At 43.3% G+C, this 25159-nt stretch overlaps 1 protein-coding gene and 2 long non-coding RNA genes across 5 annotated transcripts in view; 2 read left to right on the top strand and 1 right to left on the bottom strand.

Moving 5' to 3' along the window:
- Positions 1-2126, top strand: part of LOC310704976 — a 40353-nt gene extending 38227 nt beyond the window's left edge. The window contains exon 4 of the long non-coding RNA XR_014525134.1: positions 338-2126. This is a non-coding gene — a long non-coding RNA (uncharacterized lncRNA). The remainder of the gene's footprint in view (positions 1-337) is intronic.
- Positions 1-25159, bottom strand: part of CRYL1 (crystallin lambda 1) — a 36631-nt gene extending 11472 nt beyond the window's left edge. For both annotated transcript variants that reach the window (XR_014525132.1, XM_083499051.1), the window contains exons 1-5: positions 24948-25159; positions 18491-18598; positions 14122-14248; positions 4702-4863; positions 2140-2334 (exon numbers count right to left, since the gene is read on the bottom strand). Coding sequence is in view for 1 of the 2 variants with exons in the window: in XM_083499051.1 (XP_083355177.1) it covers positions 2140-2334; positions 4702-4863; positions 14122-14248; positions 18491-18598; positions 24948-24988 (633 nt within the window). In the remaining variant the exon portion in view is untranslated. The remainder of the gene's footprint in view (positions 1-2139; positions 2335-4701; positions 4864-14121; positions 14249-18490; positions 18599-24947) is intronic.
- Positions 18503-22102, top strand: LOC310704977. Of its 2 annotated transcripts, XR_014525135.1 has the most exons (4): positions 18503-18619; positions 18776-19377; positions 19628-20914; positions 21020-22102. It is a non-coding gene; the product is annotated as an uncharacterized lncRNA (long non-coding RNA). The 2 variants fall into 2 exon arrangements; XR_014525136.1 differs by having other exon boundaries at positions 19628-22102.

The following is a 25159-nucleotide window of genomic DNA, read 5'->3' as shown; positions in this document are numbered from 1 at the left end:
CTCCATGGGGCCTGAGGGGGCCCGAGCCCCCTCAAAAATTCATTTGGGGGGGGCTCCGCCCCCCCAATAATCTCGGGCGCCCCTCCAGCAGAGCGCCACTGCCGCCCCTCCCCCAGCCCAAAATGCACAGGGTCGGGCTGCATGCCTCTTGCCCTCCCTCCCGAGCAAAAGCTCCACCCAATTTCCTTCGGAGCTGATTAATAGGCGCAGCACGCTCTCCCCTATTCGCTCACGAGGAGGCGGCGCCACTTTATCTGCATATTCATGAGCTTATTTATTATTCATGAGCTTTCGCGGGCTCCCCCAATATTTTTTATACGTCGGCGCCCCTGAAGAGGTATAATTGTATTTTTAAAAGGTGTCAGAAATAAAGAAACTAAATATTCCACAAGAAACTCAACTAAAAACTAAGATTAGCACTTAACAATAACTTCACAAACGAAACAGAAGTGTGCAAGGAGGTGAACAATTGAAGAGTACAAGACAACAGCTTGAATACATGCAAATTCAGAAGTGGGGGAGATCTTTAATGTTTCTTAGACAAAAACATTTTGAATTTGGTAACAAGCCATCTAAAATGTTAGCAAAGTTATTAGGACAGGCTCCGGCAGAATAAGCGGGTGAGACCATTAGTGGATCCAACAGTCAAGAAGGCAGTTTCTGGAAGTGAGGGGCAGATAGGGCTTATCAACCTGGGAAGGTTGCCCATCTAGGAGAAGTAAACTCATAGGAAAAATCCTGGGGGGCATCTTCAGGAGAAGAAAAGGTTAAGGAGTAAACCCTACACAAATTTGGAGTGGAGCCCCTAAGATGGTTGGATGGTGCCTTGCACGCCTCCTTCTGGCAACTCCTGCAACCAAGCTGGTGCCAAATGTATTGCTCTGCTTTCCTTTGGACCACAACAGTGAGGCTGGGGGTGGGAGTCTTGTCTTCTGGTGCTGTCCAGGACTTCCATACCCAGTTCTCAGGCTTGTGCCCTGGGGAGGTCACTTCAGTGCTGCAAATGCAGCAGTTTGATTTCATTCCCAGAGGCACACTCCATTGTCCCTTGAGACAGGCAGATGCCAACAAGTTGGCATCCACACATTGTTACTAATGAACTTATGAAATGGGAAAATTCCTGCAGAAAAATAAAGCGCAAGAAACTTTTCCAACTCACATCACTGATTGAAAACACATATCATATGCAGTTTAACTCAAAGACCCCATGTGAAGGAACTCGCATATAAGAATGAGGGTGGGGTGGGTAACTTTTGGCTGTCTGTATATTGTTGGGCTCCTCCAACTCCCATCTTCCCTGACCACTGGCGACGGTAAGAGTTGGAGTCCAACACCATAGTCAGGGCTACACCTGATCTATGATATCAAGAGAAAGATACAGGCAACCATGTATAACAATGCTTCCTTGCAATCACACATTGTTTACAGTTACACACAACGGAAAAACAATAATGGCCTTCACCATTGAAACTCAAGACAAAGAGAGGAGACTGAGAAATTGCCTTTTTGCGCAAGGAGGTCATAACAAGTATCAGAGAATATGTAACTGTGGGAAATGCTACAAGCAATGTCACTACAAGCCATAATGAACTACACTCCAAAAAAGCAGCAGCAGGAGAAATTTGTCTTTTATTCCCTTGTATCAAATGATTATCAAAAGTTGAGAGATGTGATTCTTGAAAGCTGAGCTTACTGCTGCTTAAAGGATTACTTTCATAGTTGTTTCACTGAGCACAAATGTTATAAAGTATACCCAGAGCCTTCTGAATGCAACAGGAAACGAAGGGAAACAACATGAAAATCAATATTTCTCTCGCTGACCTTTTCACCTTGTTCTTCTGGGCTTGAATGAAAATGGCATTGTTTTGGAGTGTTCCTCATATTACTGTGCAACTTAGCTTGCGTCTCTCTCTTTTTTTAGCATTGACTAATTATCAGTTAATGTTATTGCACAGGGGTTGTTAAGAAAATAATTAAAATATTTTGGAATATTAAATAATTTAAAATAATAAGTTTCTTATCCTATTTATCAAAAGTAAGCTCCACTCAGCTCAACGAGACTGATCTCCAGATTAAGTAGTACAATGCAGTCTACTGGAAGCACATTCAAGTCAGTTAAAGAATAAAAATCATACATACACCAACAAGTCTCCATGCTTCACTAATGATTGCATACTGGAGTCGGTTCAGAGCAAAACCATCTATCTCTTTTGTCAACCGAACCGGAGATTGCCCAATCTTCTTCATCAGAGCATAGGTTTTCTCGACTGTAGAAGGTTCAGTTTCTGGGTGGGGAACCAATTCAACCAGAGGAACATAATATGGTGGGTTTACCTTTACACAAAACATATTTAGAAAGAAAAGAAACATATTTATGAACATACCATTACGGTCAGTTAACATAATTTGTGATCCTTGCATTTCAGGGGGTGGACAAGGTAACCCTTGAGGTTCCCTTCCAATTCTATGAAAACCAGTATTGACATTAGGCAAGCCCTCCGATAGTAGTATTAGATCAGGGGTCAGCAAGGTTTATCTTGTCTGGGCTAGATCGGTTCCACGGAGATCCCTCTCCCTGCGCAGACAGGATTTCCGGCACCATGGAAGCACGTGCCCACGCCACACTGCACCAGTGGCTCAGCTCGGGGGCGGCTCGTGGGCCACTCAAACAACCTCCGTGGGCCGTTTCTGGCCCATGGGCCTTAGGTTGCTGACCCCTGTATTAGATGATAAAATGGGCACACCCACCCAGCATTCTACTCACGGACAGACGCGTATTTGCATGGCACTTGAAAATAATTAAATCATTCAATTCAAACCTGGAAATGGCAAGGGAGAGCTGGAGAGTCCTTGTAGCTTGCAAGGGAGACCCTTCCCAGAGCCCGAGGCACCAGTAAGGGCGGAAGAAGCCCTGACGAGACTGGAGGTGCAGCGGAGCTTTGCTTATGCTGCTTAGCCTCCCCACCTAGCAGCTGAAGTGCGGGGTAGCGCAACAGCCACTTTCCTGCACATGCACCAGTCTCCTGACAGCCCCAGAGCTTCAATTCTAGTTGTGGATATTTTTGGATACGGTATTTTTTGGGTATGGATAGATGAGAGAGCGGCAGAGGGGCAGTTTAAAGGGTGTTTAGAGGATGCGCCCCACTTTACGTGATTTCGCTTATTTGTGCGGGGGCCTGGAACATAATCCTTGTGTATGTGGGGCGTCACCTGTAACACATCATCAGTGTGGATGGCACTTGACAGAGTACAAGGGGATAGGCACCTTCCCTGACAAGCTTACAACCTAAAATTTAACACATGCAATACAGTTGAGGGTGAGAGGGAAGGGTTTAACAGGAGAGCAGGATGTGGTTGGTTCAGTTGCACATGCCTAGGTTGGTTATGGTCCAACTTAAAGTGGGACATGGGAACTAAAAAGTTTGTGCTACAAGTTTCAGGGAAATGTAGGATCTGAGTGTTGAATTCACAGAGGGAAGACCAAGTTGTTTCCTGTCTTTCCCAAGCCCAGTTTAGGTTCATGTCTTGACAACGGACCCTGACAAAAACAAACCAAGGTCTTTTAAAACTTGGGAAGGCACTGACTGAACCTGGGAGCTTCTGGATGTAAAGCAGATTGCTCTGCCACTAAGCCTACCCTTCCCATGAAGAATATGATCTGCCTCCATGACCAGAATGGGGCGCGGGTGGTGCTGTGGTCTAAACCACAGAGCCTAGGGCTTGCCAATCAGAAGGTCGGCGGTTCAAATCCCCACGACGGGGTGAGCTCCCGTTGCTCGGTCCCTGCTCCTGCCAACCTAGCAGTTCGAAAGCACATCAAAGTGCAAGTAGATAAATTGGTACCGCTCTGGCAGGAAGGTAAACAGCGTTTCCGTGCGCTGCTCTGGTTCGCCAGAAGAGGCTTAGTCATGCTGGCCACATGACCCGGAAACTGTATGCCGGCTCCCTCGGCCAATAAAGCGAGATGAGCATCGCAACCCCAGAGTTGTCCGCGACTGGGCCTAATGGTCAGGGGTCCCTTTACCTTTACCATGACCAGAGGCAGCAGTGCTTCTGAATATCAGTTGCTGGAAACCACAGAAGAGTAAGGAGAGTGCTCTTGTGCTCTGGTCCTGCTCGTGGGTTTCCCACAGACATCTGATTTAATCAAGGAAGGGACACCAAGGATCATCTAGTCCTGTGTTGTAGGAATCTCAGCTAGACCATACATTACCAGACGCTGGACTAGATGATTCAGCAGGCTCTTCTTACATTCTTAAAGCTTCTGATGGCTGTATTACAATACTAGAAGCAGCTGATGGCCATCACAAGCAGATGAGGACCACTGAGGTCTTGTTGTGCTTGTGGGTTTCCCTCTGGCATCTGCCTGGCCACTTCAAGCAGCATAATGCTCAGCTAGATAGGACTTTGCTCTGATCCGGACTGGCTTTTCTAATGTAAATGTTAATTGTGATATACTGGTATATCACCATGTTGAAAACCAGGTATTGCCCAGCTCTACTGATTACTGTATTTATACCACTCTTCCCAGGGTAGCTTGCAAAACTGTGCCATCATAGAATAAATGCAACATATCAAAGTGGCATCCCTTTGAAAAACTTGCATATAAATGAGTAAGAACTGTACTTACGACATACAAGCCGAACACCACAAATTTAGGCTTCAACACAATAAATTACTGAAGTATCTTGGTGTACTTACAGGATGTGCCACTATACACTGCTTAACGTGCTTTAGCCCGGTGAACAACTTTGTAGGCATAAGACAAGAGGTTGAGCTGCCTAGTATTACATCATTACTGACAATAAGGTCTAACTGGCCAAAAATCTTCTTTTTCAGTTCTAGGTTCTCAGGCGTACACTCCTAGAACACAAAAAAAGTTGAAATCGTTTAATAAAAACACCTATTACATTCATTTCACAAATTCTTTAGAAATAAACTAAGAAGTTGTTTTGAAAAGTGGCAAACATCTGCTTACTGCTTTATAAATCGAAACAACTTACAACTTACCACTGTCAAGCTAACACTTTATGGATCTTTAGGATCAACATTTCCAGATGCTGTGCTTAAGGAAAAGTGATTGCACCAGATACAAGAGCTAGTAAAATCACAATATTTTTTTACAAAGTGGTATCCTTTTATTAGCTTTGTAAAAACAAGTCTTCGATAACTTGCCTATCATCAAAACAGGTTTTCCATCTCATGCAAGTACTATCTAGGTTGAAAATAATACCCATGTCTGTGCATTTAAAGGCCCCAATGATGATGGAATATTTATTTAATACATTTATAAAGCATTTTTCGAGATTAACTATTTTCAACTTATTTGTGAAAAACTTATCTCTTATAATTTGTAACATTTTATTTTATCTTGTTCAGTGTTCCTGATTACATAATGTAAAAAACGATGTGCAAACTTCTGTCTGGAGTAAAACACATTTCCCATGAGGCCAAGAATACCTCAAAGTTTTACAATGCCAATTTTATAAAGTATACCAGTTAACTGAGAAATCACTGTGCTTGTGGCAGATGTTATATGCTCCAGATTTTGGGGCTTGGGGAAGAAGCTTGCAGAGGATGGAATTTTACTGACCTTTTAAAGTCAACAACCACTACGGTTCTGAGTGATAGAACAGGGCCATTTTCGAACATCAGAACCGACTAGAATGCATCCCTTTATTGGTGCAAAACAAGGCTTTGCTCGTAATTCCTGGATCGGTTCAGTCTGCAAGGTGGGTTACCTTTAAATATTTTCCTTTAGCAAAGTCACAAGGCTAGAACTCTGTAGATACTTGTTCAAACTAATAAAAGAGCAGCAGTGAATAGTTTTATTGTGAGATTCTCCACCTGAAACCCAAAGCTTTCTTTCAGATCAGATGATAGTCACAGAGGTGAAGCTCAACACTCTTGGAAACTCAAACCTACAATGATTATGCAAGGCTTCTGAATAGACCATTTGCTGAGGGCTTCTTTGATAGTGGCACAATTGTATTCAATTTGTTGGACTGGTGCAATAAAAGCTTCTGTCCTTGTCAAGCATGGATTTGTTTTCTTAGCTAGGGAGACTGACTCCCTGAAGAATAGAAGGAAAATTTAGCTCTAAACCAGCTATTAATCCAGGGCTTCATCACTTGCGACCAACTACAGAGCTTCTCAAACTATTCAGATCACCCTGAGAAAAAGATCAAACATGAAATGGATAGGCCTAGTACTGAAAAGCCAGCTCACCTCAGTACAAGTCCACCTGAGTGAATTTTAAAAGGACATTGTATATTCCTGTGCCCATTTCTGTTTTGCTGAGGATCACACAGCTCAGATGCACCAAAACAGTAGAGCCTTATTTGAAAACTTTAACACTTGAAAAAAAGGCTATTGCTGTAACCTGAATTTCAACTTAATTGACCCTTGTCAAAGCCCGATTAGGACATGCCAAATTGTTGGCTTTAACAACAATTCACTCTTGAGACTTCCCCCTTAGGTGTTTTTTTAAAAATGCATGCCCCAGGTTTGCAATGTAAATGCAGACAATTATGGTTAAAAGCCATAGGCACACACTGTCCCTGAAAGTACCAGAAAAGCATCATGCGAGAGTTCCCAGTTAACTCAATGAACACTTGAACTGTTGTGAATTACTCTGATATTATGTGCCCAACACCAAGAAAAAGTCAACTTGTTCCAGTCCTCAAGTATGTTTTGTACTGTACCTAAATGGAGCAATTTTACAATATGTAATTTTGAGGTACTCACTACACATGAGCTGAATCTTTTTACTTATTTATTTAAAGTGTCTTCTTAAAAGGGAGAAAAGGCTGAGATCCGGGAGAAGGAACTCACCAGTTCAAAATCAGAGGTGGCTACTCACATTTATATAAAGGTGAAACCAAGCTTTATTTAACCTCTGTCAAAGACGCAATTTGACACCCCATGTGCATTTGTGTACACATAAACATACACAGAGAGAGAGAGAGAGAGAGAGAGAGAGAGAGAGAGAGAGAGAGAGAAGGGCTGGGAGCCTCAATGGCATCCCTCTGGAGGCTTCACCCCGGCAATAAACACAACTACCCCCCCCCACACAGCTAGGACACTGTATAAGGTATGTCTATGGTGTGAATTAGGGATGCGGGTGGCACTGTGGGTTAAACCACAGAGCCTAGGGCTTGCCAATCAGAAGGTTGGCGGTTTGAATCCCCACGACGGGGTGAGCTCCCGTTGCTCGGTCCCAGCTCCTGCCCACCTAGCAGTTCGAAAGCACGTCAAAGTGCAAGTTGATAAACAGGTACCACTCCGGTGGGAAGGTAAACAGTGTTTCTGTGCGCTGTTCTGGTTCGCCAGAAGAGGCTTAGTCATGCTGGCCACATGACCCGGAAGCTGTACGCCGGCTCCCTCGGCCAATAAAGCGAGATGAGCAACACAACCCCAGAGTCATGAGACTGGACCTAATGGTCAGGGGACCCTTTACCTTTATGGTGTGAATTGGCCCCATTCTCAAGACAGTCAGACTTGCAAATGGGGCCAGCTTCTACAATCTCAACATCCATTCACAGTAAGAGGCATTCTCCCTCACTGAATGTTCAGCCCTAGGAGGGTAAAGGCTAGAAATATCTAATACTGCAAAGCCTATGTTTGTAATATTGAGACTCTTAAGTTGAAGTCATGCCCTGGATTTTCAGAAAGTTCTGCCCCCAATTACAGAGCCACCTTTTGGTACTTCAAAGACCCAATTTGCAATGAATTACACACCATCTGCACTATACATGTAAAAGCAGGTATCATATCACTTTAAACAGTTATGGCTTCCCCCAAAAGAATCCTGGGAAGTCTACTTTGTTAAGGGTGCTGAGAGTATCATGCAGATGGGGCTAGCAAGCAGTAAGAATTAAGTGGGAATGCCTGCAGCCAACAGGACATCTATTTGTTATGTTGACACTGAACTTCTTTACATCCCAACATTAAGATTTGTATGTTATGCTACGGTAGGTATTTTGTTTGTAAAAATGTCATTCAGAAACATACCACACTCGCATAGCGAATGATGATTATATCTTTGGCATAGCAGGCAAGTGCTGACCTGTACTCAGATCCATTTTGGGGAATTTTTGTTTGTACTGCACATAATTTTACATGAGCAGCAATGAAAAGTAATATAAGGAAAATGATAGAAGTAGGTAGTTGCACTCAGAGCAGATAGCAGATGGATTGCATAAGGGTTCTTTAGAACCCCTGAAGCTTATTTATTTATGAAGTATTTTCATATTGCCATCTCATAAGATATCAGGGCAGCCTGTACAACATAAAAAACAATTTAAAAAGTAAAAAAAAAATCATTAAACTGAATGTTTAATCAAAATGTTTTAAACAGCTACATAGGCCTGCCGGCCTAAAAAGTGTCTTCAAGAGATGCCTGAAAGTCAAAAGCAAATATTCCTGCCAAATCCCCGCTGAAAGAGTGTTCTTCGCAGTGCAAATATGAAAGGGAAAAGAATTGGAGCTGCCTGGAGGGACTAACCGTTGGTTAAGAAATGACGAAACAAAGCTTGCATAAGTGAATTTCAGTTTGCTCAGCATCAGAGTGCGCACCATTTCTGCAGTACGGCAGGCAAGTGCTGGCAAGTACAGCAGATGTACTAATTCTCTGATTTAACTGGCATTAAGGAGAACATGAAGTGCAGGAGTTCTCCTTCAAACAATTCATCTTACGAGAAGTAACAAGCGAAGGCCCTAGAGTAGGGGTGAGGTGCAGGGTCTGAATTTGGCCCTCCAGGCCTTCTTACCTGGCCCTTGGGACTCTCCCTGGGTTATTTCCCTCCCCAGCCCTACTCTCTGTGTATTTTGCATGGTTGGAATGTGTCCATGAACTAAAATAATATCAGCTTTCCTGGATGGAAAGATAACATAGCTTATATTCTCATTCTCACATGAGAAGGTGGCCTTATGACTGAAAAAGCCCACCTCATCCCATGGGAACACTTGCAATTGTAAGTTAAGACAGTGTGCATACCATGCCCCTATCAGTGTGAACAGGATAATATCCTTGAATAATTGGATGAAGGATTTTGAAGGAAGTAGAGGGGAAATGTTCACTCCCTTCTTGCACTACTAACAACACTTCATTTGGGCTGCCCAGATTATTAAAAGCAGGGGGAGGAAAGAAAGAGAGCCCCTCCTTATAATATGTCAAAAGTGTCTTATGGAGAGGATGGCAAGATATTCTTCCTCACCCAGGCCTGCTACTACTTTAACTGGCCTGGACTGAACATGGCTTGGCACAAACATGTGATCATGCCACTTCCAAGAGAGGTCACGGTTCTTTGCTCCTTCACCACTCTGCTGAACTAAGTCGTGACTTGGCATGTCGTTCAGATTCCAGCCTAACTGCAGGCTGTAGCCAAGCTTTGTCGCATGGGATACAGCCGAGTTATGCAGATTTACTTCCACATTTGATCCATATTAACCACAAAACCCTTGAAAAAGTTTCAAATTTTATGTGTAACAACATTTCTTACAATAATGAGATTGGTCATGCCTGATTGAGACTATATACTTCCGTTGCCTGATTTTTATCAGATTTCTATTGGTGTTAATAAAGTCAACCATGAATACAGATAATATTCACTCCAGTAACTATGTAGCTATACTTTACTTACTGAATAACTCGGAGCCTTTACTAATTGTGGTGAATTATCTTCTAACAAAAGACAAAGTCCAAAAATACAACAAAAATACAGAATAGGACTTTCGAGAATCACAACCTCACACTGGAGGAATGAGAGTGAGTGAGTGGACATTCATATCACTTTGTAAAATTGAGAGGCTTTAGATAACCAAATATTACACCTATGTGCTCTTCTCCTGTTCAATTGTAGGACTTATGGGATAGAAGCCAATGATATTTGAAGAGGGTATTTATAGGTTTTTGCAAAGATGGCTCTCAAGAAGAATATCCCATTTCTCATTTCCCCAAGGCAACATTGTTATGACCATTGTATAAAGTTAACAGAATTATGACATCAAATAGCCCATTCTTTAACAACCGAGACCAATGGTCTTTAAAAAGAGAATGAGGGCACTTCCAGGGAACTTGTTTTGAGCACTGACTCCAATCTGATTGCTGGAAGGCTAAACGACATTATGTCAAAGTGAGTATTATCCTGCACTTCCCACTGAATTGTCCAACTTTGGCACAAAAAGTCCAATCCTTTAGAGAACCTGGTCTGCAGCATAAGACATTCCAGTCAACTATCATTGTGTAACCTGGATTTGCTGGTATGTGATTGAATCCCACCCTAAAATAGCAAAGGTCCCTGGAAGCAACTTTAGTTTAAAGCCCCGCTGATTTCTGTGGGAAACATTTAAGACCATGATTACACTTTTCCCAACTATTTTGCTTAGTTAATAAGTGACAATAGGCCAAGTGAATTGAAAATCAGGGATGGAAGAACTGTACCTAAATCAATTAACATGAAGAGTATTTGCATTATGCTAGACAACTAATGTTTTATGGCTATTGTCAGGGGTTCAGGAGCAGAGGCAAGGGCAAGGGAGGAAACAGAGAGGGAGGGGGAGGAGGCAGAAGAAAAGATGAGTGATGACGACGACCCGAGATCTCCGAGTCTTTCCAGTGAATCAGAAGATTCACAGAAAGGAGCACCAGTGGCCAGGGCGAGGGGGGAGTCTAGGGGGACACCCCAGGAAGATAGAGCCAGAGGGGACTCAGAGGGGAGCAGTTGGAAATCGGGACCAGCGTCACCGCCAGAGAGCAGGGAAGAGGAAGGGCGCCAGGGATCAAGCGCTGGCAGCTCACAACAGGGGGGAGGGCACGAGTCAGGAGTGGCCACACCTCCATCGGGGAGCGAAGAAACGGTCAGACGGAAAGTGGAAGGTTGGGCGCGCGCGCCAAGTTCAAATGCACAGGAAAGTGACGCAGTAGGCAGCCCGGAAAGGGAGCCAGGTCCTAAAGCCCAGCGCAAGGAGACAGGAGGGTCCGGGGGGTCGGCGTCAGAAGAATCCCGGAAGGAAGAGACCCCGGGGGGCAGAGGGACCCAGAGGAGAACAGCCAGGCGGAAAAGGTGGAGCAGGGCTAGGATATTAAGTTGGTGTACAAGGGGCGGAGACTCAGACGGAGCTTCGCCGATCTAACCATAAGACGTAGAGTTGCACGCAGCAGCTTGAGAATGGAAACTGTAACTCAATAAAGACTTTTATTTAATGATCGCTGGCTAGCGTGATCCTCTGTGAGCTAGGATCTGGAAGCAACTCTGACAGCTATGAAGTAAATTTACCCGCTGTATCTAGTGAAGAGAAAGTTTTAAATAAGAAACAAAGGAGAACAAAAAAGAACTCGCTAGATTTTATCTATTTAATGTAGTTTAGGAAGTTTTATGCATTAACATTCTCTTAACAGTTTAAAAAAAAAAAGAATTTCTACTCTTAAGGACATTGTTCATGACAGGAGTTCCAAGGAATGCAGTGAAATTACCGTATATATGATTGCATCTTATTTTACTCACAACCAAGGATATTACAAACAGGATCACAGACAGGGCTAGGGTAGCACATCCACAGCAGAAGTAACCTCTGGAGCAGTGGTTCTCAACCTGTGGGTCCCCAGATGTTGTTGGACTACAACTCCCATCATCCCTGACCACTGGTCATGCTGGCTAGGAATGATGGGAGTTGTAGTCCAACAACATCTGGGAACCCACAGGTTGAGAACCACTGCTTCTGGAGCCACCAGGACAGGAAAATGGAGCAGATGTCAAAGGCCTTCATTCAGAAAAAATGAGTAGGAGGGTCCACAAACTCAGCAGGGACCCTCATTTTTTATGAGATCAAGATAATATACATTATCATCTAAAGAGCAGGGATCCAGGGGTCTTAGTAGACCACAAGCTTAGGACGACTCAACAGGCAGCACCAAAAAAAGCTAATGCTATTCTAGGCTGTATCAACTGAAGTATAGTGTTCCGATCAATGGAAGTAATGGTCCCACTCTATTCCATCTTGGTCAGACCACACCAGGAATACTGTGTCCAGTTCTGGGCACCACAGTTTAAGAAGGATATTGACAAGCTGTAACATGTGTAGAGGAGGGCGACCCGGATAATCAAGGGTTTGGAACGGTTGAGAGAGTTGGGTATGCCTAGCTTGCTAAAGAGAAGACTGAGAGGAGGTATGATACCCATCTTCAAATATCTAAAAGGCTGTCATATGAAGGATGGAGCAAGCTTGTTTTCTCCTGCTCCGAAGGACAGGACATGAACCAATGAATTAAAGTTTCAAGACATGAAATTCCGACTAAACATCAGGAAGACCTTTCTGACAGTGAGAGCTGTTCGACAGTGGAATGGACTTTCTTGGAAGGTGGTGGACTCTCGCTCATTGGATATTTTTAAGCAGAGGTCGGATGGCTTTTTTTGTCATGGATGCTTTAGTTGAGATCAGCCAAGCAGTAGGAAGAATGGGATAGGGTGGGCTCCAGATAAGTCATCAACTTATATTTTCCTTAACATATGTATTAAATGAAGTAAGTGTGTGTGTGTGTGTGTGTGTGTGTGTGTGTGTTTCCAGGGTCAACCCTGAGCATCTCTAGGCAGAGCTGTGAATGTTGCGTCTGAAACCTTGGACAACCACTGCTGAACTGTGCAGTCTGAGTGAGTACAAGGCAGTCATCTACGTTTGGTATTTCACAGCCTCTCTTGACACGATACTAGTCTGGCCACTGTAGGATGGCAACAGAATGTAAATGGAGGAACAGAAAGCTTAGTCAAAGTTCTGAATCCACTGGCCATACACAAAGCTTGTGAGATACATAACTCATTGGAAAGCTGGTCAGGGGTTAGGGTCAGATACGTTTAAGTCATCATATGCTTGCTTTAGCAGTAGCTTCAGTGCACCAGCTCCCTCTTCTGGAAGAAGAAGCGGGAATATACAGGTAGAAGTTGTCTTAAGCGGGGGATTGTATAAGCAAAATTATGCAAAGCCAAACCCCTACCCCAAACAGTCCTGCACATCCATTCCTATCTCTCTGAGGCCAGGGCTGAGCGGGCCTGGCCCCCTCCCCCAAGATGGCAAGCTTTTTAAGCCCCTCAAGCTTGCTTACTGAGCAGGTCATGCAAGGCCTTTGGAAGGCTCTGCAAAGTTGTGATGAGATCGTCTCAGAAACCTGAAAAGTAGGGGGGGGGGCTTAAAAGCTCTTTCCACACTGTGTTTTCCCACTGTGAAAAGAGCTTTTTAAGCCCCCACCCTGCCCCGCTTGCTTTCCAGGCTCTGGGAAGGTTGCATGTGGGTTCCTGTGAGATCTCTTCTGGGGCGGGAGGTGTTTCCTGTTCTCTCGCCCATTTTATTTTCTGTGGTCACGTTTGTAAAATCAGTCTAAGATGAGATCTACCCGTATTGCAATTCTGTCTATTTATAGTATTACATCACAAAACGACATGGAACCTTAACTGCATAGTTCTGCCTTTGAGAGTATGCCCCTCCTCCCGCAAGTTGCCAGTGCAGGGCACCAATCGAGATCAGGATATGTACAAACAACCCCTAAGAAATACGTGTACAACTAGGGTAGCAAAATGTATGCTAAGACCCTTTTCACTACTTTCACTTTTAAGTTTATTTATCTGGGGTACTCCAGTAAAATGAAGCAATAGAGTAGAATTGAATTGACTGAAGCAACAGAATTTCCATTTCTGCACTTAGCTAGATCACCTATTTATTAAAATCTGGTATATTCTTTATGCACAACCTAACCACAAAGGATTCTATACAAAAGTACCTCCTTTAACTAGACTTCTGAAAACTTTACACATTAAGTTTGGCTGATTTAAACCAGATTTAAACTTAACATTTACTTGGCCCACAAACTGCCAATGAAAAGAGGTAGGAGTACCACTTACAATTTTTGGTCAATTAAGCTCTATTAGATATAAAAATTTTGCTGGAATGGTAATGACCAGCTGCTGCATAGTCAAGGCTGTATTTAGAGGCCGGTGCTTTTAGTTTCATCCAACTATGAGATAAAGCTGGTGAATGAACAAATGATTAGAGCATAAGGAAGCCAGTGAATTCCCCACAAAATTTCCTCCCTTTGGCCATTTCAAGCAAACAAGCATGTACTGTACTCACCTGAAGGTAAATGGCACCATCTACTGCCACTTTTAAATCTGTGCAGCCGCTAATGAGAGATAGCTGCTTGTCAGCTGTCAGAGTACCTTTCAGCATTCCTGTCTTTCCTAGTTCTTTCAATTCTTTGCTGTTTGAAAACAGAAGACCAGCAGAAGAATTATGAGTTTTATTTATCACACGTACTAATAAAAATATACCACAGGAAAGATTCCGGCAACCTGTTTTCCCCTACTGCTCTCTTAACTTTTTCCATGCACACTTATTAAAAGGAACCCTCATGAAATATGGTGCAGTGTATGGCATTCTCAAGGACGCCAGTGGCGCTGTGGTCTAAACCACTGAGCCTCTTTGGGCTTGCCGATCAGAAGGTCGGCAGTTCGAATCCCCGTGACGGGGTGAGCTCCCGTTGCTCAGCCCCAGCTCCTGCCAACCTAGCAGTTTGAAAGCACGCCAAAAAGTGCAAGTAGATAAATAGGTACCACTCCGGTGGGAAGTTAAACGACATTTCCGTGTGCTGCTCTGGTTTCGATGTTCCATTGCGCCAGAAGCAGCTTAGTCATGCTGGCCACCTGACCCGGAAAAACTGTCTGTGGACAAACACCAGCTCCCTCGGCTTCTAAAGCGAGATGAGTGCTGCAACCCCAGAGTCATCTGCGACTGGACTTAACTGTCAGCGGTCCTTTACCTTTTTATGGCATTCTCTAGATTCATGCTTCAGAGCACAATGCAAACATTGTTATTCATTTATTAATTGCCTCCCATGCCAACATCTCAAGTTGGTGTGCTATAAAAATAGCTAAAAATGGCTAAACACAGCACAAAATAGCAAATACTTTCTTTTAAAAAACAAGAAAGGCAAAAGCAATACAATACAGACACCCTTGGCAGAAATCCAGCTGGGAAAGCATGTCAGAACAAAAATGTCTTCATTTGTTCCCGGAAAGTGCAAATGGTGGGCTCTTGTTATATCCCAAAATGCTATTCCAAAGAAAAGGGACAGACATACTGAAAGTTCTGCTCCAAGTTACTGTGATGCTGACTTCTGATATCTTTGGAATTTGCAGAAGGAGCTCTTCCACAGACCGCAGCGACCTCCTGGGCATACAAGGGATAGGGTGGTCTCTCAAGTAACCCGGTCCTGAGCTGCATAGGGCCTTATATGTTAGTACCAAGACCTTGAACTTTTCCTTGTAGCAGATCAGAATCAGGCCAATTGCCCATCTAGTCCAGCATCTTGTTTTCACAACCAGAGCCTATGAGAAACCCACAGGCAGGACCCAAGTACACTCTCCCCTCCTGCAGCTTCCAGCAGCTGGTATTCAGAAGCCTAGTTCCTCAGACTATGGAGGCAGAGAAGAACCATGATGGCCTTTGCCTCCATTAATTTGTCTAATCCTCTTTTAAAGATATCCAAGTTGCTGGTCACCACTGCCTCCGGGCAGCCATCACTGATGTCCATGAGTTCTACCATTATGAGAGAAGAAACTTCTCTCTATCCACTTTCTATGTGCCATGTATAATTCTATCATGTTGCCTCTTACTCGCATTTTCACTAAACTAAGGTAAAGGTAAACCATTAGGTCCAGTCGTGGCTGACTCTGGGGTTGCGGTGCTCATCTCGCTTTATTGGCCAAGGGAGCAGGCGTACAGCTTCCGGGTCATGTGGCCAGCCTGACTAAGCCGCTTCTGGTGAACCAGAGCAGTGCATGGAAACGCCGTTTACCTTCCCGCTGGGGCGGTACCTATTTATCTACTTGCACTTTAACGTGCTTTCAAACTGATAGGTTGGCAGGAGGTGGGACTGAACAATGGGAGCTCACCCCGTCGCGGGGATTCGAACCACTGACCTTCTGATCAGCAAGTCCTAGGCTCTGTGGTTTAACCCACAGCGCCACCCAAGTCCCTTTTCACTAAACTACAAATCCCCAAATGCCGCAACCTTTCCCCATTGCTCCATCCCCTTTATCGTTTTGGTTGCCCTTTTTATATCTTACTCATGTATTCATAGAAATATTTATATAGCACCGTACCACAAAACATGTGAACTTTTCCAGCCTCTCCAGCACATGAAAACCTTTTGCATGTCTGTTGATGACTGAACAAAGATTATACAGGAATAGGCAGACTCTTATTCGATGGAGGCACAGCATAATGTGATGTCCCAGACAATATTAACATACGGATTACCCAGTCATCAATCTGCCAGTTTCCTCAACCTGCTCGTGTCTCCACCATTCTTATGCAGAGTATATTGCAAGTGGGACCTGCAATGCTCTCATCCACCAGGAGGTGTTTAAAGTTATGTGCAGAGTGGTCACAACTTAAAAGCGGGTCGTATGCAATAAATAAATACTGGATGTGGGGGAAACCTTGAAACAAAACAAAACCTTGAAGCAAAACCTTGAAAACAACCTGGTGCTCCTTCTCACAAGTCCATGCTTCTGGCAAAGCCTTATGTTGATTATTGTTAGAGCAGTAATGTTTTCATATTGTAGAATAGCAGTCCCATCACCCATAGGTAATTAGATGCTTCCTCATATTACAGACAGAGAAATCAGGGGAAACAACTTAACAAAGGAATTGGGAGTGAAACACTAATCTGATAAGGGGCTTTGCTTAGCCCTTAGTCCAGTCAAATCAATTCTGAAGGAGAAACAAAAAAATGCATTCCTCTTCACACTTTTAAGTATCCCTTACCACCAAACACTCAGAAACATGAAACTGCTTTGCTGAACCCTCTCTCCCCAAGTGTTTTGTTTGCTTGTTCATTCTGCTGTTACCTAGGCAATGCCATTTTGGTAGTGCAAAGAATATCACATTTCTACCCTCAACAAAGAAAACTCTGGTCTGTATGGATAACTTTTGTGATCATCATCTGAAGTTTGCAACGACATGGATATAAGATGGGGCAATGTTAGAAACATAACTTCTCTGTGACATTTCAGTGGTACATCATGCAAGTTCTCAGGAAGTTGGACATGGGAATTTAAGCCAGCCCCAACTCAATTCTTACAATTTAGCACAGCTGAGGTGTCCAAAGTGCTTCACGTGCATTATCTCAATAATTCTTACAACAGCATTGTAAATAGGTCACTATTGCCACCATCCCATATTACAAGGGGTGGGGCTGACGCCAAGAGAACAGTATCTTATCTAAAGACACCTACGCAACTCCCGATTGAGTGATTTGAATACGGAAACTCCTAACTCTCAATAAGCATTCTGGAAACTTAAGTCTCCACTTACTAGTATTGGAAGGGACTGGGCATCTTAAACAAGCTTTTTAAAGTGTTACTGATACTGTATTTGTATAACACGAAAAAAATAGCAAACACATGGAGCATCTGAAAGGTGAAGGTATGTGACAAGCCAAGCAAGCTGCTGAAAGGTGGAGGCAGCTGAGGCAGCTTCCACTGCTGCCTTGAAACAGGCAAGGGGGACTGGCGAGGCTTAGCTGGGGGGCGGGAGGGCTTCTTTGAGTCTTCTCTCCGCCCTCCCCCCAGCTGAACAAGCCCCATATCCCTCCAGTATGCACAAGCCGGAGGGACATGGGGCTTGTTGAAGCAGAGGGAGGAGCAAGCCGTATTGTGCCTTGGCAATGCTGACTGTTTCTCCCTTCAGTGGTATGAGGGCAGACCGTGATGGCGGTTTCCCTCAGCGGTATATCACTGGTGAAACTGCCACTGCTCCCGAGTCCCTCTGCCGCCAGAGTCTGGATGCAGATTGTTTTTCCCTCAGCACGCTGGTAGCAGTGGGACTCGGGGGTAGCGGTTTCACCAGCAATATGCCGCTGAGTGAAGCCGTCATCACTGTCTGCCCCTAATACCAGTCCTGGGTGATATATGGATATATTGCCCAGGCCTACTAGGTGACCTTGGGCTAGTCCCAACCTCTTAACCTACCTCACAGGGTCGTTGTGTAAGGATTACCTGAGGAGAGGGGTGCATCATGTACTCCTTGGAGAAAACGGTGGGATACAAATGCAATAAATAAGCTCTTCTGTATACCTGGGGGGACCAGCCAGATGGAGATGTCAGACTCTCTAAGCACTACGATCAGAGATAAGGGGCATCCTATCTCCATTCTATGTGCTAAAATCAGAGATATGCCTCTGTGTGTGACTATCTGCCTGCTATTGCTTTTAGAAGGCAATAGAGGACACATTGGACAATTGATCAGAGAGTGGGGCTTGTGGGTCTCACTGAAGATCTACTACCTTTTATCCCACAATTTGAGCACTACCTTGAACAGATAATCTGAATGCATCCTGAAATCCCATTGGTCCCTTGTTTAGAACTAAAAGCTAACCACAGTATTCAAACAATTATAATCCTGACTAATCTGTGCTAAAGGAACTCAAATGACTTACCCAATTTTTTCCAGGGCTTTTGTTACCTGTTCCTGTACAATATCATAAAGCTTTACTTGAAATCCACCAGAAGCAAATAACATGGCCCAGCTACATCCAATGAGTCCACTAAGAAGAAAAGAGAAAACGGTTAGCACAAATCTTTTATTGTTATTTATTTTAAAATACTTACATGCCACTTTTCCAGGCAAAGCCTGCCCAAAGCAGCTTACAGCAATAAAAACTACAAGTATATAAAAATGCTTTTTACTAAAAATCAATAATTATTATTGATCTATTCCACAGAAATTCCACAAAGAGTGTTTGGAATTCTAGTAACATAATGATATTCTAGTCTCTTTCCGGTAAGCAGGACATAAATTATTCAGGAGAAGGCCAACTGAAACAATTGAGTTTTTAAGGTCTTCTGAAAAGTCTGAGGTGTAGCTGCCATTGCAGCATTTCTGGGAAAGGACTCCAAAGGTGTGGTGGAGCCACCACAAAAAAGGCCCTGCCTCTTACGCTCAACCACCTCACAGACCTATTCCTGTCACAACACAGAAGCAAAACAAGGTTTTCCTGTTTCAGCACCTGTAGAAGGCAGCAACCTGGATGTGGATATAGTTAACCAACCCACAGATTCAGCGACAGAGGTTTAAGGTATGTTTTGAAAGGGCAATGAAGGACACAACAGACCAATCAGCATATTACAAAGCAAATTGGCTCACACCCTACTTTTGGAACATCTAAGTTTATTAAGCAGAGAGCGAATGTTGAACAAAATGGACTTGGATTTAAGATACAGTAGTCTTGTTTCACTATTCTGTAGGTTATTCTGCATGCTACAGGCCTGAAATTCTGCACACAGAGCATCACTCTAAGTGCATATGGAATGCAGAAACATTCAGGTGAACATATATAGTTATATGAAGTTGCCTTACCCCAAGTTAGGCTATTCATCTTGCCCACTATTATATACTCTGATCATGGCTCCCTTGCCTGTCAGTATTCTTCCCTGTCCTGTTACCTGAAAAATTTGAGACTAATCTGGGAGATTATGCATGTGCTCTACCACCAGGGTTCAGCCCCACTTGGCAATTCTTTTTTTAAAATGTCGTATATTTAGTCAATCCTTTCTTTCTTTCTTTCTTTTTACAGAAAATGATATTCTATGCAATTCTATCTTGGATACTGCTTAGTAATGATAATACTCATTTCAAAGATCAGCTAAATTGCACAGTGCCGACACACAGTCCTGTTTAGTATCTGCCTGCCAACGGGCATAATTCTTGCTAAATATTGGGATCTATGGTAATTTGGATATCTAGATGCAAATTTTCTGGTCCTACAATAAAATATTAATATGGAAGGCACTCCCTAGCCCTATTCATTAATTCATTTGCTCAATTATGTATATGTAGTCAATTTCTCTTAATTTTTTAATCACCCTTTTCATTTGCAGATAATATACTTGTATTACTTATTATTATTAATTGAATTTATATATACCAACCTATACCTGGAGGTCAGGTCTCAGGGCGGTTCACAGAACAAAATCAAAATATAAAACCACAAAATAAAGAATTAAAATAAAAACAACCCAATACCCCCCCCCAAAAAAAACATACCACACATTTTAAAAGGGCATAGGATGTCAATCAAATCAACCAAAGTACTGTTTAGAAAAGAACGTTTTTGCCTGGAGCCTAAAGGTACATGAAGACACCAGACGAACTTCCCTGGGGAGAGCATTCCACAGACAGGGAGCCACTACAGAGAAGGCCCTGTTCTCGTGATGCCACCCTCTGGACCTCTCAAGGAGGAGGCACACAAAGAAGGGCCTCAGAAGATGATCTCAGGGTCCAGGTAGGTTCATATAGAAAGAGGCAGTCCTTGAGGTATTGCACTCCTGTGCCGTTTAAGGCTTTATAGGTCAAAACCAGCACTTTGAATTGGGCCCAGAAACTAACTGGTAGCCAATGCAGTCTGACCAGGATCGGTGTAATATGCTTAAACTGTCTTGCTCCAGTGAGCAACCAGGCCGCTGAATTCTGCACTAGCTGAAGTTTCTGAACCTTGAGATTACCAGAGAACAGACAACAGTAGTTAGGCTATCCCTGTCCAGATAGGGGCGTAGCTGGGCCACCAGCTGAAGCTGATGGAAGGCACTCTGGGCCACAGAGGCCACCTTAGCCTCGAGCGACAGCAAAGGATCCAGGAGTACCCCCAAGCTACAAACCTGTTCCTTCAGAGGAAGTGTAACCCCATCAAGAGCAGGCAATCTCCCATCCATCTGGCCTAGGGAACCACCCACTAACAGTGTCTCAGTCTTATTTGGATTGAGTTTCAGTTTTTGGCTCTCATCCAGTCCATTACCGAGGCAAGACAATGGTCCAGCACTTCCACTGCCTCACCTGCAGATGTAAAGGAGAAATAGAACTGAGTGTCATCAGCATACTGCTGACAACGTACTCCAAACCTCCAGATAACCCCACCCAGCAGTTTCATGTAGATGTTAAACAACGTGGGGAATAGGATTGAGCCCTGCAGAACCCCACACTGAAGGTTCCACAGGGCTGAAAAGCATTCCCCAAACAACACCCTCTAGGAACAACCATCCAAGTAGGACTGGAACCACCGCAAAGCGGTGCCACTCATCCCTAGTTCAGACAGTCGCTCCAGAAGGCATCTAAAGCCACTGAGAGGTTGAGGAAGAATTAACAGGGACATGTTTGCCTTGCCTCTCTCTCAACGGAGGTCATCATACAGGGCGACCAAAGCAGTTTCTGAACCAAAACCCCAACCGAAATGGATCCAGAAAATCAGTTTCTTCCAAAAGCACTGGGATCTGGTCTTGCTCAGGAAAGGGAGATTAGCAACAGGCTGGTAGTTAGTTAGGTTTTCTGAATTCAGGGAAGGTTTCTTAAGGAGTGGTTTTACCACTGCCTCCTTCAAACAGGCAAGGACCACTCCCTCTCATAAAAAGGCATTGATCACCTCCCTACTCATGTGCTCTTATTTATTGTTTTGTTATTTCTTCCATGTAAAGATCCAGTAAAATCTATGTTTAAAAATACGAGACTACTCCTAAATTCTTTTCCATGTCTCTGTATTGCTGTAGTTGAAGGAATAATCTAAACTGAGAGTACATGTTGTAGTCGAGGTCCCTTCAGTTGTCCTGTCCATATCCTCAAACCACAACAACAGAACACGATTCCATACACTTTGACTGGCCAGTGCTCTAGAAACCTCCTCTAGAACTTTATCAACACTGACATCTAGTTTGGATCAAAATGTAAGTGACCTTGTGCTCAAAGTGCCTTGCAAATTGCTCACTGCAGGTCTCAGATCTCTCAAATTCAACAAGTCCGACAGCAGACCATCCCAATAGGTCCTTCACCTCTGCATTTGGGGGGTGGAGGAAAGATTACCAAAGGCAATCTAAATCTCAACAGGTAGCTATCCATCCATGACAACAACACTGTTATATTAACTCGCACTAACAATTTCTCTGTGGCAATAAACAGATTCAGTGGACTTAGGATATATGTTGATTCCACAATGTACAGTAATACCTCATGTTGAATGCGCTTTGGGTTGAGCGCGTTCGAGTTCCGCTCCGGGGCAACCTGGAAGTAACGGAGCACATTACTTCCGGGTTTCGCCGCTCACGCATGCGCTCAAAATGATGTCAAGCAAATGCGTGGTAGCAGTGAAACACGACCCGCAGGCGCACCGTCCCGTCCTGCGTTCTGTTCGGGATGCGAACGGGGCTCCAGAACGGATCCCGTTTGCATCCCGAGGTACCACTGTATTGAGAGAGAGTGTGGCAGTCATGTATTCCTCAGTTAGATCAACCAAATGGAGTTGTCAATACACAGCTATAAGAATAAGAATAATATTTTATTATTTATACCCTGCCCATCTGGCTGGGTTTCCAAGTGCAGTGGGGAAACTCTCAAAGAGGCAAGATAAGGCCACATGAAGTCACAAGTTATTAAAGGTTGTAGCTATAGTCAGGTCATATCAAAGTCACTGAAGAGCAGACATCAGAACAGAATATTCCGACAATATTATTCTATTCTGCAGCCAGGCAGTCTGTGCAAACACCTCTATTGATTTTAAATGCAAGAATGTGTCATGAGATGCAAAACACTCTCTTAATTAACATGTTTTTATTATTCTTAGGTGATAGTGGAAAAATCTTTGAGAAGTCTTATCATATATAATTAAGTGTTTCTTATTTAGAGAATACTGTAAATAAAGCAGCCTGCCTTTTAAAAATGATTTTTGCAAATTCTTTTTTAAAATTAAATTTCTATACCGTCCATCAGCTCTTGCCATGAAAATAACATGTGCTTTATATAAGAAAGATATATAATCCTTGCATAATATTATCCTCCTAGGTAAGCATGTATAGAATTGCAAGCTAAATGTGCTTAAATTGGCCTGGATTATGCCCACAGTAAAGTCCCATTGAGTTCAGTAGGACTTAATCTGAATTGGCATGCATAGGATTGCACTATTAATTGCCATACATTTTCACTAGAAATTAAGCACATGCTCCACTTCAGACAATAAAATGTCTTGGGCACTGACATTATTGTGAATGGAACTGAATTGCCCAATAACTAAGCAAAATAAGGAAGTATTTATCTCTTTTTATAACTGGGGACAATGAGGCATGGTCAAGTCAGATCTCAACATCTGCAAGTAAATGTGGAAGTATATTGCAAATGTGGCTGAGTAAGCTATCTACACTACAATACAATACTGTATACTAAACTAGAAAGACAAGATGCTTTAGATTAGAATAACTGAAATAGAATTTACAGAGCAAACATAACCCATACAGGTGGAGTTTGGGCAAATAACTGCTACGGTGTCATCTCTACTTGAATATGTCTTATAATTCAATGTATTAGTATTTCCATAAAATGCTTTTAGACTTCAGAAAAGGCTTACTTGAACCTCTGATCAGTTTATTGTCAGTATTTTCCTTATAATAGCAAATGTATATACAATACACTTTTTGCCATATTTGCCATAGGAAATTAAAGCTTTCCACATATAAAGGCATTGATGACCACACACTTTCCTTGTAGTTTTACTGATTTCAATGGTACTTTGTTTTCATACAGTTAATAGTCGTGTTAAAAATTGGCAATAAACATGATTTGTTTATCACTGGTTCTCTTAATCAGTTAACAGGATACAGGAACAATACTGGTGCAATTCTACATAAAGGTTACAGAGGTCATCTACTTCACAGTTTTATTCAGACATACACTCAATATTCAGAACAAACATGTACTTTCATTCACTTAGTTTACAAGAGAGTCTCCTAATCACATATCTGACAGCAATTCATAGTCCACAGTGCAGTAGCCTCAACAGACTACCAACAAACCTCTAGCACAGAAAGAATTGCTGGTTGACCTTTGTTCTGTGCTAGCTGAAGTGTTCCAATTTCCGACATTTAAGCAGTTTCCCAGTTGGTGCTGCCATTGGGCAAAGTTTGACCTTACCCTCTACATACCACTGGTGACCGATGCATAACTGAGTGCAACCCCTAGCTGCTGCCTTAGTCTAACAGCATGCGACAACGTAAAAGGCACATGCTCCAAACACAATTCACACCTCTTATGTTCTGCGGTCGGACAGCAAGACTGCGTTTGAAGAGTTAAGGTTGGGGCGAAAACATTCAATTATAAAAATAAGCAAGCCAGAGTTTTAGGCCTTATCAAATGGGGAAAACAGAGGCATATATATTTTAAAGCCATTTGTGGGCTTCCAATAGACATTTGATCAGCCACCAAGTGAACAGAATGCTGGACTACATAGGCCTTCCATTTGATCCAGCAGGGCTCTTTTTTTCTTAAATTATAAGCAAGCACACACAGTAGCACTAATTTTAGGTACAAATTTCCTGTTACTTTAATTAGATGCAGTTAATTTAGAGGGAGGAAAAAAAGAACACCACATACAACCTGAACATAAATACATGAAGGCTATCCAGATTTCAATCAAGTTACTACACTAATCTTGGCAAAAATCTACATATTGCTGTTTATAAAAGCTTTCCAAAACACACCACACTTTGAATTTCCATGTTGGCAATGGACTTTTTCCCGTGCTGCTATTCACCTAGAATGTCCTTTAGCTCTCCATGTGTTTCAAGGTAATCTGTACAGACTAAACGCAAACAGATTAAATGGCTTAGATAAGTGTTCTATTCACACGCAGGAAAGTTACTCATTTGTTTTGTCTTTTTTAACACCTTGCTGCAGCAACAGCAAATGCCAGTGTAAGTTGTGGTTTGGTGGCTTTGAAGACCCCACGCCTAAAACGCAGGTTCCACGTCCTTCGCGCTTTCCTGGGGGGAAGGGGGGGGCACAGGATCCCCTTTCCCGGACTGAAACACCCTTCTCCCTCCTCTCTCCTTGCCAACAGGAGAGCCCCTCGTCAAGGGATTTACCTGCCAACAATCACAACACGTCCCTCTTGCACGGGATCCATCGTGCCAAGTTCAGGTTGCAGCACTCACACAGCAGGAGGAGGAGAACCCGGGAAAAGCCACTGGGGGGGAACGTGGGCCAGCGGATCCCTTTTCAAGGCGGCGCTTCCTCCCCACCCCGCCACCCCCCAATTCCAAGGGATGTCACGGCCACTACCATTGGCTCCCAGATA

This window comes from Podarcis liolepis, assembly GCF_965112155.1.
Source record: "Podarcis liolepis genome assembly, chromosome: 4".
Lineage (NCBI taxonomy): Eukaryota > Metazoa > Chordata > Lepidosauria > Squamata > Lacertidae > Podarcis > Podarcis liolepis.
Note: the sequence above shows the minus strand (reverse complement) of the source record. Positions and strands in the feature narration are given on the sequence as shown.